Genomic DNA, 17,346 nt, shown 5'->3' with positions numbered 1-17,346 from the left:
GGATCAGAAACACAGCTCAGGTTTGCATTCTTTATTTTCATACGCAATAAGTTTCTTTTTGTCACCTACAAATAAATTACTTCCACTATTTCAGGCCAGAGGCTTTTATCACAGGTGAGGACGTACACAGGCATCACCGTACTGGGGGGAGTGAACCGAGTCAGCGGTCCTGGTTGGAGGTCCATTCTGAATGGAACGTGAAGCTGCTGCAGGTTTGACGCGAGTCTCCCCCACACGAACGGAGGTTTCTCCCTGTGACCTCCCGGGGGTTGAAATATTTAGGACAGGGAAAACAGACCCCCTCATGCCGGAGGAGAAAGGGCATCAAACAGCAACACAGCGGTTGTGCCGTGCTCATCAGCTGATGTTTCATCATCACATTATTACTATGAGCTGGAATGTCAGACCTGTCCGGATTCAGCTTCTAAACGTTTGAGTTTCCCGTTTGTGTGTCAGTCCGACTTGGAAGAGAATAAATACCTGGAGTCATGAAATACTCGCCGTTTTCAGACAGAAACAGCTCAGTTCAGAGCTCACAAATCATCAAAAGTCATGTTGAACACAAAAAGTCAAAGAAAACCTGGCTGTGAACAAACAAGGCAAATGAAACTCTAAATATACTCTACACCTTTCTTAATATCACAAAAACAGAAAAACTCGAGCATGGAATACCTGATGAACAAGAAAAATACTTTGATTTATGCATATAGAATAAAATATAGTAAAATTAACTCTGGTGAGATTCTGAAATCTACAACCAAAAAAAAAGGGTGTGAAAGCACAACTCTGGGTTAATAAAAAGTTAACTGTCGATGTTTCCGTTATGAAAATAAAACTCAAATGTCTGGTGAGAACAAATACTGTCTCATCCCAATAAAAATGTTCTGAGGACCAGCAAAAAGCCCCTTTTCTTTCTTGCGTGATCCTTCTGGAGGCCGCTGGACTCACAGCAGTGGGTGAGTGAATGATCCCGATGGAGCGCAGCAGCAGGAGGCATCAGTACGAGCCGTAACGATCCTGAGAGCAGACGGAGGAAAGCGTGAGGACAAACCAACCCAACCTTCACCCTGACGTAGCTCTTCGGGCGTCTATCCTCACCTGGATCGTATTCATGACTCCGTTAGCGAGGACGGCCATCTTGCCTGCGACGGTCTTCACGCCTTGCTTGAACTGTGTAATATCGGGACCAGAGGGCAGCACGCTGTCTAAGCCCGAAGCTCTCCCTGACAGAATCGCAGGAGATTTAGAGCCCAAGTCAGAGAATAAATAAAAACTTTATTAAGACAATTAATTAGCTGTTAAATATACAGAAGTTCTGAAGTACTGTTTTTAAATCATTGACGGTTTAATCTACCCATAATGAACAAAGACCCTCTGTATATTCAAAGTAACTACTCGCGTAAGCGTGCTAAACCAACAAGCCACGTGCATTTTGCATGTGTGGCCACCAGAGGCGCTGTTGAGTCAGCGCACAAAACCGCTGAGGGCGTGGAGCAGAAACTCCACGAGCTCCATTGCCTAGCAACATCCTCTCTGGCTGATGAACAACAAAAACTCAGGAGTTTTTAAATCATCTGAATTTGGCAAGGTTGAGAAATGCAAACCTTTATCAGTTATTTGCCATTAATTGAGCGAGCAGAGGCGAGTGTGTGTGTCTCCGTGTGTGTCGGGTCGTCTACTCCTGCCAACCCTGAAAACAGCCACATCTGTTGCGTTTCAGCACTTCCTGGTTTTACCTTTACGGTCGCTGCCGTCTCCGAACAGGTCAGCTGAGCTGATGGAGGTGTTTCCAGACAGGCTCTCCAGTTTGGTCTTTGCCTCGTACTGGGAAAAAGGACAAACCCTCATCAAGACCTGGCTGGATATTAAACCTCCAGCGTGAGGCTCGTGTGTCTCACCTCGGCGCTGCTCTCCCGGCCAAAGAACATGTCTGAAGAGATCGCCTTTGCGTTTGCAAACTTTTGTCGGGCCTCGCTGGACTCTGAGACGGGAGCGTTCACTTCGGCTTTTCTCCTGCTGGGAAGTCTGCAATTAACCAGATCAAAGCGGTTTTTTTTAATTGTTCTGGCTGATAGGTCTGCTCATCGGGGGCATGGCCTTTAACATCAGTTAAAGCTCTGCTGGGACAGGGGAGCAGGTGTTGAGGAATGAGGCATACCTCTCTCCAATTGGCTGAATACTAGAGATGGTCACTTCCTCTTTGGGCTCCTCCTTCTCCAGAGCCCAGGAGGAGGTGAAGGAAGCGCTCCCGCCATCATTATCCCATCTGGATCCAAAACTGTCTCCCACTGTAAACGGGTTGTCCTTGTACCTGAAACGTAACCATGTAATTAGCATTTCCATCTCAAAACTGCTGAAGTGATCTCAAGCGTGGGCGGTGTCGCACTTTGGGGGTCCAGAGGTGAAGCCCGGCTCGTCAAACATGTCCAGTTTTGAGCGAGAGGATGACTTGGCCCCGATGGGGGTTTCCTGCTCGATCAGCTGCATCTCGGACATCACGGAGTGAGACACGGAACTGGGGCCGGAAGCACAAACAAAACCGTGACGATGGTCACCTTTTAAAGCCTCTAAAAACGTATTTGGGTGCGTAATTGTGATTCTTTACATTATTTATTAATCTCTACCGGTCTTACCTCCTGGTTCCTAAACCCATTCCCAGTCTCTCAGCCTGCTCCTTTTTCTTTCCCTCCAGGTTACGAAGCTTCTTCTCCTCCAGCTTCCTGTCGATCTCCAGCTCTTTGTAAGCCAGACGCATGGAGGCCACTCTGTGAAGTCATGTGATCAGAGCAATGGTGCCGTCAGCCATTATTCTGTTCCCTCCATCAGAATTTGCCCAGACTGTGTTCTTACATAGACTCCTCGGCTTGTTTTTTGGCCTCAGCTACCTGCTCCTCCCTCAGTTTCTCGGCAACTTGCGCCTGTTTCTCCACCTCAGAGAAGCTCTTGCTGCTCACCTTCTGAGCACCCAGACCTTTCTTTGCTCCGAGCTGAAATGTCAAACGCTGATTGGTTACTGCACTCTTATCAGGAGTGATGAGGAGCTCTTTCACAAAAGTCTAATTTTGACAGCCCATCAAGTCCTGGTTTTAGAAACTCATCTTCTAAACCAACCAGGAGGTCTGGATGAGGATGATCTTCCAAGTTAATTCCTGTTAATAATTCGATAAAATACAACTCACCCCTTTCTTGGCAGGCATTGGTTTCTTCTTCCCAATAATCGAGGGCTTCACATCTGCAACAGGGAGGACAATCTGTCGCATCAATCTCGGATTTCCTTCTGACTTGATCAGTCAAATTAATGCACAAGCTGAAACCACAAACTGGAAATAAAACAGCGAGCACAGCAGATCAACAGTTCTCCCTCAACACCCTTGTAAATAGGTCACACAGTGTTTCACAGCGGCCTCTAAAGAGCAACATGCTTAAAACCGGTTACTCTGAAAGCACAGGAAAGCGCTGAGCCGTCTCTATCGCGACATGCCCACACACACCTGTGTGCGGTCACACTCATCACCCGTGTGCGTGTGTTCTTCTCGTGGACACAAACACATGGCACTCTCTACACAACAGGACAAACCTGTCAGTCACCACAGATTGCTGCATTCACCTCTCCGCCTTAAACCTCAGAATCCATCAGTACTTGTTCCGACAAAAGGACCCTTGTTGACTCCTCAAGTACAATTTTACTCTCAAACCTAAAGCTCTAAAGAAGATTCAGTGTGATGATAGTTGGAGGAAACGGACTCACCGATGGAAGCTCTGGGCGATGTGCTTAGCCCATCAATGCTCGGGCCGTCCTCTGGCTCTGGAGAGGAGAAAACACCCAACAGAGAAAATCAGTCACCCACGACCGAAAAGCATCCGAAAACGAATTCGCTGTTTTATCAGAAGTGGCATCAGCCGATTAAGAATGTTGTTTATCCAAATGCCAGGACTCTAACAACAGTCCAGTCACGCTTCACGCTGGTGCTGCACTTGGTGACCCGGGCTGTTGCTTTCTGTTTCACACCTGTGCACATGCACACACGCGCAGGAGCTACTCACGGTTGTCATTCTGGGTTTTAGCTGCGTCGTCCTGCAGCTGAGGCGAGACAACGGCTCCATTCGGCTGGGGCTCAGACGGCGGCGACATGCTCCACTCACTCACAGGCTGCAGAAGAGAACGCGTTAATAACGTAAATGAATCAAGTTTATACTAATCGTGCATGATCAGGTTAAGAAGATTTCAAATGACCCAAACTTTGCACCTATCAAACTCATTCTGCACTGTATTTACATCTATAAAGACTGACAACATACAATCAGCTGCATTCATGCTGTTTAAAACAGTGTTTAAAAGAATCACCACAACCTGTGTGAGTTCTTCAAAGAAGTCCGTTTCTTTCTTCTCGCCCGCAGCAGCAGGAAGAGCGCCACCTGCAGGCGAGTCGATCCACAACTGCAGCACAGACAGAAGCGGCGTCTGTGAATTCCCTTACATACTGATATGGTCATCACAAGGCCAAACTTTTCTCTGCAAGCTCGTGTTTTTCCATCGTCATCGTCTTAGAAACGCAGGATGCAACAGTCAATGGGACCGTTCAGCTCAGAAGCTCCCAGGATCAGAACGACACAGCGCTTTTGAACAAAAGGTGTTTCTGGCGTGGACTTGTTGGAAATGTGGACTAGAGTGAGGGTCAAGAGCTACGGATTCAAAACACACAGTCCAGAAAGCCGCACAATCCTCCTTCCTTTGTTAGGAAATGCAGCCCTTCACAGTTATGACCACACGGATGAACTTCCTGTTAGCATGACCACCCTTAATATGTTACAATTTCAACCATTTTCAACCAGTGCAATCATGCAGTTTCTGTTCCTAAAGCTTCTCTGTTGGGGAAAATCAAACTCCGGCGCTCCGGCTCCCACCCTGGAACTGAACTCTCCCACAGTCAGATGGTGGAAAAGTTCCTCCAATTGTTCCTAATTTCTAATTAAATCTTGGCTGATAAAACCGCTGCTGTCTGCGTTTATCAATCTGTCCTGCGGACTCTGGACGAACCTCCACAGCTCAAAGACTCAGAAAAGATAACCTTCTATTACGCAACACGCCATCAACACGCAGGACAGAGGCGCTCAGCAGAGGTCACAACAACACAACAGGCTGATACTCACATCCGTGCCATATTTAGACAAAGCAGCCACTGCTAGCTGTCGGATCTTCTCCCTGTACATCTGGGCTGCGCGGCTGTTGTACTTGGCATTGGTGTCATTTGTCGAGCAGCCATGCTGGCGAAAGAACGCCGTCTTCAAAGAGAAAGAGAAAATAACTATGTAGAACTTGAGACAAGCGGAATAGCAACCCACTATAACTGAGTCCATCTCACCGCGTTGGCATTCCCGCCAACCTGCATACATCTGAGCTGAAACCAGTTCCAGTTGGAGTCCAACTCTGTAGATCTGGGGAACAAAGTTCAAAATCAATACTTACAAGTGACACTGAAGCATGACAGTGATTAGAAAACACACAATTTGATTATGAGCCAGAGGGCTTGAAATGCAATGATAAAACTAACAATAGTTTTAACATTTCATCATCTTTTGTTTTTATTAAACAGACTTCCTTCAGTCCCTTGTACTCCATAGAGGCCAGTATGTTTACTGCTGAGGGGTGTGGGTCAAATTAGCTTGGTCATTTCTCTCTGATGGTTCTCCTGGCATGAATTGTCCAGGTGATGCACCTTAACACTTCAGAGTTTTGCATTCATTAACAGGAAATTAAGAATTAAAAACACACCCTCACTATTGAGAAGCATGCAGGAACAGAAAACCACAACGCACGCTCTGGTATGCGTGAAAAGCTCCACCTGGTCATTAATTAAAAGGTTATTAAAACACCACTCATAACTTCAAAGAGACAAAACATCCACCTGCAACTGTGGCTGCAGTTCTAACACTAAAAAACCAACCTGATGAAGCTGAGGTGCACACCCAAGGAGCGGTGGATTCCAGAGCAGTCAATGCACAAGAACACACCATACGAGATACTTGCCCAACTTGGGTTTTTGGCGGCACAATCAAAGCATGCCTGTTGGAAGAATGCAATATTCCCATTAGAGAAGATTCCCTACAAGAAAACATCAAGCAGATCTGCACCTCAGTATTGTCATTGTATTCCCCTCAGCAAGGAGGTAATGTGACACAAACTAGCTGAATTTTTTTTAGGAAATGTTGATAATGGTCCAAGGAGCAGATGAATAAAGTTTGGTGACGTTCCAGCTTCAGGAGGGAATTTGCCCTTCCAAAGTTCAAAGAAAGTGGCGTAAGTCACAATATGAGAAATGAGCTTCTCGGCTGAGCTCCGCGCTCTCCGAGCACCTTTTTCCTGGTGTTATTACTGCAGAGGTGCTGGGGAACCGCTGCTATTAATTTAATTTGCCTTTTCAAAAAGGCTTTAAAGGCCTTTGTGTATTTGTGCACACGTCTTGACAGGGTCAGGTTGGAGTTCCGTCAGTGAGCCCAACCTTCACCGGCTGAACTGATCTGAATAATAATCTCATGAGGGAGTTCTTAATTCATGCACAAATACTTTCAATTCACAGGAGGAAAATGGCATTAAGCAACATCAGCAAAACTACTGACACAGACATAAAGGTAGTCAGATAGACTATAATGTGACATGATTCTGGCACAGATGACATTTAATGCTAAGACTCAGCAGTTTTATCACTGTCATTAATTTATAAGGCCTTTTTCCTGTATAACAGAACCAAGACATGTCCATTTCAGAAGAATCAGCAGTTAATGTACTTGTCAAAATATTAAAAACATTCACGAAAAACCAAAATGAATTTATTATCTTCAGGAAAGACTTAAGCAGACCAATTTCTTTTTTTTAACATATGTCGATGTTTATTATATTATCTGTTGCTTTCAACGCGTTTAATAACCAGTAATAGTCTCGTCATGAATAAAACGTATCATTATACAAAAGAATGATGATATCTGAGGATATATCTTAATAGACGAATAGATACATCAGTCAACATATGGTAAGAGAAGCAGCCACGTAGCCAGACTTTAAACCGTTAGCATTAGCGACATATGGTTACAAATTTCAATCTCATTAAATATCACGGTCACAACATCCCTTTAACGAAGTTCATTTACGCTAAACGGTTTAGTAACACATCGCCATTTAAACTGTTAAAGGGTAAGCAGCTGTGTGGTTCGCTTTACCAGCATCCACTCATCGTATACGTGGCCTTTATGTTTCGCGGATGTACCGGTGAGCTAGCGCCCGTTAGCTTCGCGTCAACGTCCCCCACAGAAGAACCGGGCCTAGCCAGCAAGCTAAGCGCTGACAGAGAGAGAACTAGCCGAGCTGCCAACGGCTCCTGGACCGACAGATTAAGCTAAACGGTGAAATCTTCGTGCGGACGGCCGCGAAGTCTTATTCCGTTACCTTGTTGGTGGGAACCGATCTCAATCTCTTGAAAATTGTGAGAATTTCGGTCTTATTTGGGTCCGTAGCCATCTTGCCACTCTGACGCTTGCCACCGGATGACGTCAGTACGGGTGCTTGGCGGTGGCAAAATTAATAGCTCAATAAATTTGGCCAACTACGTGCAATTATCAAGTTTTTAATAAAAAAAACCTATCTCGTGGATTTTTGGGATTACAGTAGAAAAACAAAAGGTTGCGTTAATAAACAATACGGTAGTTAAATTCCGTTTCAACTGTCCACCCCACCTTTTATTTTACAATTAGCATAGATGTAACAGTTCCTTTTATATATTGTCTTTAAATTACTCTACAGTATTTTAGAACTTAATGTTTATTTAGGTATTTATTTAAAAGCTTACTATCCATCCATAATCTACCACTTTATAACTTTTCAGGGTCATAGAATTGTTGCTGACAGCCTGTCCAAGCAATTATTTTTTTGCTTCCTTAATGACACAATGTACTTATGTCCAATGTCAGCAGGACTTTGATATGCTACTTTTTCATAACTATTAGCTTTAGAAAATTCAAGTGGGCTTCCTTTATTTTTCCAAGATCTTTCACCGTTTATCCAAGAGGCTTCTCCAGTTCCTCAACTGAGGGGTTGTTGACAGGATTTTTCCAGCCTCCTCTTCAGATCATCGATGTCAGGGAGGAGGCAGAAAGACCTTTCCGCTAAGAAGGCACCTGTCTGCGTGTTCGCGTCCAAAAAAAGTACCAGAAGATTGTTCTTTTCAAAAGGTCGCCCAGCATTTCTATTGAAGATCAAAAAGGAGGCAGCAGCCAATGAGTCAATAATAAACAAAGAAGCACCGAGCAAAAACCTAGTGGTAAATCACCCCAAAAGGTCAGTCAACTGGAACACAAGTCGCTCCAGTCTCCAAGGTACCTGAATGCTCACGGTCCACTGCACCTCTCCAGACTTGGGATGACGCCTTATGCTGTCCACCAAATGCTAACAACCGGTTTTTATATTCACTTCGGAATGCACAATCTGACAAATTTACAATCATGTTCAACACATCTTGATTTCTTGTGACAAGCTCTGCCTGTTCCAGCGCCCTCAAGGACGAGAGGTGCCAGCGGATGAGATAGCATCCAGGAGGTCATGCTGACCTGTTCAGAGGTTGGGTTTAGGAGATAGGATGGACTGCTACCCGCAACCTAACAGATATCTGCTTGTCCTGCACAATATTTACGCAGCATTCCTATATCCTACTCACGCTGTTAAAACTTCAGCATGGCGAACGGCACTTTCAGCATGATTAAGTAGTGAGAGCGTTCTGAGACTGCTGCACTTGAAAACACACCCACGTATGCTTACATAGAACACAGATATAGTGATGACATTTGATTATATTGGGTGAATATATGATGGATCATCAGCTAAAATCATGGCAGTACACACGGGGCCCGGGCTGTGGGCCGATGAAGACTAAGCTTTAGCAACATCCTACCTACCTACCTACCTACCTACCTACCTACCTACCTACCTACCTACCTACCTACCTACCTACCTACCTACCTACCTACCTACCTACCTACCTACCTACCTACCTACCTACCTACCTACCTACCTACCTACCTACCTACCTACCTACCTACCTACCTACCTACCTACCTACCTACCTACCTACCTACCTACCTACCTACCTACCTACCTACCTACCTACCTACCTACCTACCTACCTACCTACCTACCTACCTACCTACCTACCTACCTACCTACCTACCTACCTACCTACCTACCTACCTACCTACCTACCTACCTACCTACCTACCTACCTACCTACCTACCTACCTACCTACCTACCTACCTACCTACCTACCTACCTACCTACCTACCTACCTACCTACCTACCTACCTACCTACCTACCTACCTACCTACCTACCTACCTACCTACCTACCTACCTACCTACCTACCTACCTACCTACCTACCTACCTACCTACCTACCTACCTACCTACCTACCTACCTACCTACCTACCTACCTACCTACCTACCTACCTACCTACCTACCTACCTACCTACCTACCTACCTACCTACCTACCTACCTACCTACCTACCTACCTACCTACCTACCTACTAATTCTGACTTGTGCCCGGTGGGTGTTGGCCTCCGCCAGGGCTGTGCCGAGTCTCCAATTGTGTTTGTGGTATTCACGGACAGGATTTTGGGGTGCAGTCGTGGTGAGGAGTGGTTAGAGTTCAGGCACCTGAAGATCTTGCCGCTACTGTTTCCAGATGATGTGGTCCTGATGGCACCATCAACCCTACAGCACTCGCTAGGTCGGACACTGCTGAGTGTGAGGCAGCAGGAATTAGGACTGGCACCTCTAAATCTAAAGCAATGGTCATCAGTAGGAATCCGATGAACTGCCTACTCCAGGCGGGTCATGAGTCCTTGCTTCAAGTGAAGGAGTTTAGGTATCTCTTGTGTATGAGTGAGGGAATGAAGCACCTAGAGCAACCTAGAGACTGGAGAACCAGAGCAGCAGGTGTGATTTTGCAGCCGCACCTTTGTTGTGAGAGGGAGCTGAGCCAGAAGTCACTCTTGTTTCCTACCCTCACATGTGGTTGTGAGGGCTTGGTCATGACTGAAATAAATAAGGTCACAGACACAAGTTCTACTATTTGTTTAGGACAATCTGCTATGTTTTAATGCGAGCTATTGTGTCATGTTTGATATTAGCAGTAGATTTTCATGCATTAGCATTAGCATTTGAGTTTCCAATCCTAAATTGGAGCTCAGGGTACAAATATACTATCCATGCAACATATCAGCAGTGAAGAAAATGCATTTATCAATTAATCAATTATTACATCAATTCTAAAAATGTCCTTGCAGTGGATTTCCTCAGTGACTGATGACACACCTCAAAGAAATGCAGCTGCTATCCAAAATGAACATAAATTGATGCAAATCAGGTTCTTCCTGTTGGGTGAACTGTGGCTGAGCTCCCTTCCTTATTCTCAGACCTGTTGTTAAGCTGGGAGCCAGAAAACTTTTGTTTGTACAGATTCTCGGAAACATGATGGAGGCAGGAGCAGCTCTGCTGCTGTTGCTCCTGCAGCTGGGCACTCTTTGCGTGACCTCAGATGCCAACTTTTATGGAAACAGCGTCAATTTCATGGCTCAAAAAAGGAATAAAGATGGAACATTTATGGTAGGAAGAGCTATTTTTCTGTTTCATAATCTACTCAAAATAATCAAACCAATAAACAAACAATTAGTTTAACTTTAATGTCATTCTTTTTCCTTGAACAAGTGTCAAAACATCATTTTCTCACTTGCATTGGCTCCTGCACAGCACAGCAGTTAGCGGTATATTGCCAACACAGGTTTTTATGGTTAGCACTCACCATGCAGGACCCCGGGCTTATGTCTCTGCAGGTATAAATGAGAAGGAAAATCTTAAACAGGAACTTAACTGATCTTAACTAAACTAACTCAGCTCTACTTACGTCTGCTTCCACAAATCTGGCAATAGAATGGAGCTTTAACTGCTGGTACGCTTGGATCTGTGGTGCAAGGCAAATGCTGGACAAACTGGTAGAGGACTGATCAAACATGGGTTTACAATTGGTAATAATCAGGGATGAACCAGACAGTCCCATGGGTGTGACACACACACACACACACACACACACAAACACACACACACACACACACACACACACATTAGCACACACAGGTATCCCGAAATGATGCCAGTTATGAGTGAACACATGACTAAAGATATATTAATTAATTTAATTAATCATTAATGATAACAAACAGACACAGACAAACAAATGCTGCTGTCACATAACCTCATGGTTATACTGGTGCAGGTGCTACAGAGGCATTGGGGTTATTGGGAGAGATGGGACAGAGACACTGGTCAAACTGGGACAGAGTGGGTAAATGAACTGGTCAAACTGGGACAGAGTGGGTAAATGAACTGGTCAAACTGGGACAGAGTGGGTAAATGAACTGGTCATACTGGGACAGAGTGGGTAAATGCAATGGATAAATTGGGAAGGAGGTCATACTGGGACAGAGTGGGTAAATGCAATGGATAAATTGGGAAGGAGAGAGTAAATGAACTAGTTATACTGGGACAAAGAGGATAAATGGACTGGTCATACTGGGACAGAGTGGGTAAATGGAATGGATACATTGGGACGGAGAGGATAAATGAACTAGTTATACTGGGACAGCGAGGGTAGATGTATGTTGGTCTTGTCATGAATAAAAAGATAGTTCGCTGCTGGTTTCTCCCTGTGTAACTGTGGTTTACTTCCCTCCCAGTTAAGCTTCCATCACAGGCAGAACGGCAGGAACGTCTGTCAGAATCAGACAGAATTCAGGTGTGACGATGGAGTTTGTACCAGCCTCAATGGGTCCGGCGTCGCACACACAGACCAGGACGATACAGGTCAGGGAAAGTGGTGTCAGTCAGAGAGCTTCACCATGGCAACCATTCAGACAACAAAGTCCTTGTTTAGGCTGAGGTAAGACCCGCCCACATATTCTTTATTCTTTCTTTCCATTAAAAAAAAAAAAATTACATTCTCCTGGTGTTTGTGCCAATTATTACCACTTTTCACCAAAGGAATTCCTCAAATTAGCATCCACAGGATGGGATCAACAACAGAAGATCAGCTCAGAGTCTTTCTCTCATTAATGTTTCATATTATCATATAAGTGAGGAAATGGTTTGGGGCTTGAACATTTATCGGGTTCCAATTTTACGGTCTTCAGTCGGAAAATAAACAGCATGATGTCTGAAGAGTTTTAATTGACATGAAGTACGTACAAAGATCAGGTAAATTACTGAGTTTTGGCAGGTTGCTGTCCTCAGACACAACTGGCAAGTCGTGTCTCAGGACAGCATTCCTCCGATGGGCAGTGCTGCCGTGCGAGAACTTCACACAACCCTCACCTGGCACTGATCAGTGTGAATCACCTGTGTATTCAAACATTCATGAAAACTGCATTCCTGGAATGAATCAGATTGTTGAGATTATGATGTACTTTCGAAAAAGGTGGTGATGAGAAAATGTATCTACATAGAGGCTCAAATCTGTTATTTTCAAAACATTAGTTTGTCTTTTTTCCATTTTAACTTTCTTAATTTAACTTTGGCGACTTTCTGCTGCTTCACGCCATGTTGTGACCCCTGCGCAGCTGTAAAAGGGCAAAATAAATGAGAATAACCAGGTTTATTGAACTTCTGCTGTGTGATAAAGAATAAGATAAGAGAACTGCAACGCACTGGCTCAGTCAGATTAGAACAATAGGAGTTGCTGTTCGGTAGTATTTTGGGGGTTTTGCCAGATCAGAAATCCAGTATTTCACTTCTGGGAAAGTCCGTCAAAAAAGATATGAATGAGGAATTGCAGGAAATAGAATTAGAAATAGAATTCCAATTTTGTCAAGTTTCACCGGTGGAACATCTCTGTGGTTTCAGAAGCTCCGGCTGCTGCTGGTTACCGAATAGGGAAGGAAAAACAACGTGGACGTCAGAAGCGGAGCTGAACCTGGGAACTCGATCAGACAAGTTAGGGTACAACCACTGTCCCGTGACAGCAACAGTGGCTGCTTTACGGTAGGAGAGTTAAAGCATCACACTGTCATTCCCTTTCATTACGACTGATATTAAACACCGACGGTGAGAAAACAATGTAAAAACAATTTAACGGGGAGGGGTTTATTCGCTACTGCATTCGTCCACCAGGGGTGTCGATTGGACGTTGAAATTCAAAAAACTGTCGCTCAGTGTCCAATGGTCTTTTCCTTTAGGGTTCCTCAGGACTGTTTCTCAAGAATTCCTCTTCTAGCTCACGACCCAGATGGAGATCACGTGAAATGTAGCTTTGCCCCAAATGCCACCGTCCCCGTCAACGTCTCTCTGGATGAGGTTAGCTTAACACCAACTTCACTTTTTGAGTGTGAAAATCGAGTTTCTCACCTTGACTCGAAGATTGTGTTGAGTTTTTTTATTTTTATTTTTTTAATTCAAGGACAGTTTTTAAAAATTCATACTTGCACATCTAGAGGACTGTAAAAATGGAATATCTGTGCTAAATTCCTTTCAGGAAGAAGCTATGGTGGGTGATGTTTGTTTTTTAAAAAGCACACTAATGCAAAGCCAAGTTTGTTAGGTAACATTTTCAAATAGGTTAAAACATTTATTGTATTTTGAATTCAGATAAAAGATTACTTAAAACGACCTATAAAACCTTCCTAAATCATGAACAGTAGGAAAATATTGGACTGGTTTCCAGTTGTGTCGTCTGGGAGTTTAAGATGCTCAACGTTTGGATTCAGCTAAACTGAAGCAGCTGGCTGTTAGCTTTGCTGCTAACAAGGCTAACTAGACCATCTTTCTCCTGACATGTAGCTGTTTTACATTTTCAGAGATACCTTCAAAATTCTTCTTTGAGAACATTTGTTGTGCTTGTCTTAAAGGCTGGATGCACACTAACGAGGACAGGACAGGTCGAGACCGGCGTCCATGTGTTTGAGCTAATGCTGGAGGATTTCCCCACCAAAAACATCACGTTATCTCACGCTGATGGAACGACAGAACAGCGGACTGCGCTCAATATGAGCTCAGGGCCACTCTGCCGAGTGAAGCTGCAGTTCTCAGTGGAGGGTGAGAAATCTAAACGAGAGTAAATTAGACTCAAATATAATTTTGCCATCTCTGCTTATTGTGCTTTTGTGTGTCAGTCCTTCCTCCACTTCTAAACTGTGAGGCTGGTCGGTCAATGCCTGTGTTCCTGTTTCCGACTCCTTCTCAAAGCAGCGTTCTTTATGCTACCGTGGGTCAGAACTTCCAGCTCACCGCTGCAGCTCAGGCTTACCATGCCAGGTACGTGTGGCTGAAGTTCACAGCTGCTGGATGCACAAAAATGAAGATCATGGCCGTCACACCTTTGTTGGTCAACGGTTGTTTGTCCTCTGCTCTGTCCTGAAGGATTAGTAGCTTCCAGGTGAGCGGCCCAGCGAATATGAACAAAACCTTCACAGAGGGGCAAAATGGAAAAGCCCAATTGACCCTCAACTGGATCCCGCAGGAGCGGGACGCCCACAGATCGGCCCCCGTATGCTTCACGGCAGAGACAAACCAGACGTGAGAACCTGCGTACGGCTCTGGTGAGGTTTCTCATGCTTCAGACGTCCCTCTGAAATCTGACTTTTGTCATTCAGCCAGTCCGAAATGAGGTGTGTCGTTGTCATGGTGACCCGGTCCACGCACCGTCAAGGTCAGTCAACCATCTTTACCCCGTGTGCCTGAGAAACGAGTGTAATATTCTCATGCATCAGAGTGGAAATGTGTGGTCAGACAGGTGTGATCACTGACCTAAAGGACCAACTCCTCAACGGCTAACAAATTAAGTTACCAGAGTTTGCACTCATGCCTGTAAATGGTTACCCGATCAATGCAAACATGACCAAAAATGTTGATTTATGTGTGATTTGGTGATATTTGGATCACTGACAAATGATTTCAGTTGGAGGAGATTTGATGTTTTTGTGAAAGCTTAAAAGTCTGTTCGGGGACAAATGTGGTGGAATCCAAAGCTCCAAAGATGTAAATAAGTTTGAATGACAGGGGTGGCCACCGTTCAGTGCTTACCAGACAGGATCACGGTGACGCTGGAGAAGGCGTCTATGCCAGACCTGGACATGAACTACCTGAGGCTCAAAGACCCAACATGCTCCCTGACCTCCAACCTCACCCACATCATTGGTGCCATGTCCTTCACCACCTGCGGAACCAGAGTCGAGGTTTGCATTCTCATCTGTTTGCCAGTGATCGTGACAGTGGCAGCGATGGAGACAACTGGGTCTTTTTTGTGTTTTGCTCCAAACAGGAAGATGGTGACTACATCGTTTTCGCCAACAGCATCACGTCCTTTCAGCTGCCCAACGAGACTATAGTGCGGCGCAGGACGGTCAACATTGACTTCTCTTGCAGGTTTCCCAAACTCCTGAGCATTTCCAGTGGCTTCAACATGCACGACTCTGACTTCATCTTCACCGAGACCAACTTTGGCACATTTGGCTACAGCTTTGACATTTATCCTGACAGCAGCTTTACAGAGAAGATGCAGGCTAGAGCTTATCCAGTGTCAGTCAAGCTGTTACAGACTATTTATATGGGGATTCAAGCAAAATCCGATCTCCCAAATGTGAAACTATTTGTGGAATCATGTAAAGGTACTCCTGATGACAACTCCGACAATCCCATCTACTACGACCTGATCAAAGACGGGTGAGTCCTGCTCAGCTCCCCATTTTTTATCTTGCAATTTAGGTCCTTAATTATTTTTAAACTTGATTGTTGTTTCAGGTGTATAATGGACGAGACGGTTAAAATCTACCCTTCCAAACAAACGACATTCAACTTTGAATTGCAGTCCTTCAAATTTACAGATTACGACCAGGTAACAAAACTCACAAGGTCTCAAGCTGATCATTAACTTTGACTCAGGTCTTTCTAACCCCCCTCAACCCCACCCCCCGCACAGGTCTACATCACCTGCTACATCATCCTGTGTGACTCCGACAGCATCTTTTCCAGATGTGCTCAGGGCTGCATGAAGAGTCCGACCCGACGTCGCCGGCGAGGGTTGAGCCTGGAGACCGAGAGACACTCCATCGTCCAGGGTCCTCTGCAGTTTGTGGAGGAGGAGTTTTCTGTGGCGAGCGTGGATGACAGCAGCGGCAATGCGTATACGCCAGGGAGACAAAACAACACGCCTGTCTTTGAAGGTTCATCATGTCTGTCTGTCTGTCTGTCTGCCTGCCTGCCTGCCTGTCTGTCTGCCTGACTGTCTGTCTGTCTGTCTGTCTGCCTGCCTGCCTGACTGTCTGTCTGTCTGTCTGCCTGCCTGTCTGCCTGCCTGCCTGCCTGCCTGCCTGCCTGCCTGACTGTCTGTCTGTCTGTCTGTCTGCCTGCCTGCCTGCCTGCCTGCCTGCCTGCCTGCCTGCCTGCCTGCCTGCCTGTCTGCCTGCCTGCCTGCCTGCCTGCCTGCCTGCCTGCCTGCCTGCCTGTCTGCCTGTCTGTCTGTCTGTCTGTCTGTCTGTCTGTCTGTCTGTCTGTCTGTCTGTCTGCCTGCCTGCCTGCCTGCCTGCCTGTCTGTCTGTTTGTCAGCAGGAAATATACAGCAACATTCTGTTTTCCTCTTCAGAGGTTCCTTCAGCACCAGAGTCGGGCTCAGTCCAGCGTGTTCCTGAAGGCAGCTGGAACATCCGACAGGCTCTCAGCTCAAAGATCAGCACCGCTGTCTTTGCATCGCTGTTCCTCGCGTCCCTGCTGTTGATGGTCGCCGTGGTTGTTTACTTCACCATGAAGAAAAAGGCAGAAGATCAGAGGTTGCTTCTAGCTCCAGCTTCAGTCAAATCAGATGTTCGCTCATCACTGTTCACATGATCTTTATACAGAATAAAAACTGCCACAATTAGACACTTTTTTACAAACACAAACTCTGGTGGATTTATTCCCATTTAAACTGTCATTTACGTCATATTACCATATAGAATCTCATTAAGGCAAAGATTATGGATATTCCAAGACCAAAATTCCTGAGTTACTAAAATGTGTAAATCAATCAGTCATTGCATGTTATTGATTATTGATTTAATGCTTTTATCCTGCATCTCAGTGTTTTCTCTTAACTGTAATGAGAGATTTAGTTCTATTTTTCAATCCTATTCTGTTTAAGCTCTGCGTTGCTGTTGCACTCGTGGTCTATCAATATTAAATGAGTTTTAAAAACCAAGCGACATCTTGTGTGCTGAACTTCTATGAGGCTGTCATATTGTATCAATTAAAAGTGTTTTTATTCATTGCAACTGTTTGT

At 45.0% G+C, this 17,346-nt stretch overlaps 2 protein-coding genes across 3 annotated transcripts; one reads left to right on the top strand and one right to left on the bottom strand.

The window, feature by feature from the left end:
- Positions 1-16: 16 nt before the first annotated feature.
- Positions 17-7,578, bottom strand: arfgap2 (ADP-ribosylation factor GTPase activating protein 2). 2 transcript variants are annotated; one of them, XM_011609792.2, is made up of 16 exons: positions 7,442-7,578; positions 5,946-6,064; positions 5,364-5,436; positions 5,152-5,283; positions 4,352-4,438; positions 4,045-4,150; positions 3,749-3,805; positions 3,180-3,232; positions 2,851-2,987; positions 2,634-2,765; positions 2,387-2,515; positions 2,159-2,311; positions 1,899-2,025; positions 1,737-1,824; positions 1,099-1,223; positions 17-1,017 (listed from the first exon to the last, which is right to left on the bottom strand). In XM_011609792.2, exons 1-16 carry the CDS (start codon positions 7,511-7,513, stop codon positions 997-999), a joined length of 1,611 nt encoding a protein of 536 aa, XP_011608094.1. In that variant the 5' UTR covers positions 7,514-7,578; the 3' UTR covers positions 17-996. The 2 variants fall into 2 exon arrangements, with proteins under 2 accessions (XP_011608094.1, XP_011608095.1); XM_011609793.2 differs by lacking the exon at positions 4,352-4,438.
- Positions 7,579-10,434: 2,856 nt separating this feature from the next.
- On the top strand, positions 10,435-17,338 carry LOC101073531 (uncharacterized). The gene is made up of 13 exons (XM_011609789.2): positions 10,435-10,652; positions 11,780-11,982; positions 12,942-13,079; positions 13,274-13,391; positions 13,943-14,129; positions 14,207-14,348; positions 14,454-14,609; positions 14,687-14,742; positions 15,093-15,268; positions 15,355-15,755; positions 15,834-15,927; positions 16,012-16,255; positions 16,675-17,338. Exons 1-13 carry the CDS (start codon positions 10,518-10,520, stop codon positions 16,914-16,916), a joined length of 2,292 nt encoding a protein of 763 aa, XP_011608091.2. The 5' UTR covers positions 10,435-10,517; the 3' UTR covers positions 16,917-17,338.
- Positions 17,339-17,346: the final 8 nt, after the last annotated feature.

Source organism: Takifugu rubripes, chromosome 13 (assembly GCF_901000725.2).
Source record: "Takifugu rubripes chromosome 13, fTakRub1.2, whole genome shotgun sequence".
NCBI classification, from domain to species: Eukaryota; Metazoa; Chordata; class Actinopteri; order Tetraodontiformes; family Tetraodontidae; genus Takifugu; species Takifugu rubripes.
This window is presented reverse-complemented; position numbering and strand designations above follow the sequence as displayed.

Coding starts and splice junctions, on each gene's coding strand:
- arfgap2 (XM_011609792.2), bottom strand. CDS start 7,513: ATGGCTACGGACCCAAATAAGACCGAAATTCTCACAATTTTCAAGAGA. Junction 2,312..2,386: donor TTCACCTCTGGACCCCCAAA/GTGCGACACCGC, acceptor GTTACGTTTCAG/GTACAAGGACAACCCGTTTA. Junction 2,026..2,158: donor ATTCAGCCAATTGGAGAGAG/GTATGCCTCATT, acceptor GGTTAATTGCAG/ACTTCCCAGCAGGAGAAAAG.
- LOC101073531 (XM_011609789.2), top strand. CDS start 10,518: ATGATGGAGGCAGGAGCAGCTCTGCTGCTGTTGCTCCTGCAGCTGGGC. Junction 11,983..12,941: donor AAGTCCTTGTTTAGGCTGAG/GTAAGACCCGCC, acceptor CTGTGGTTTCAG/AAGCTCCGGCTGCTGCTGGT. Junction 15,756..15,833: donor TACGACCTGATCAAAGACGG/GTGAGTCCTGCT, acceptor TTGTTGTTTCAG/GTGTATAATGGACGAGACGG.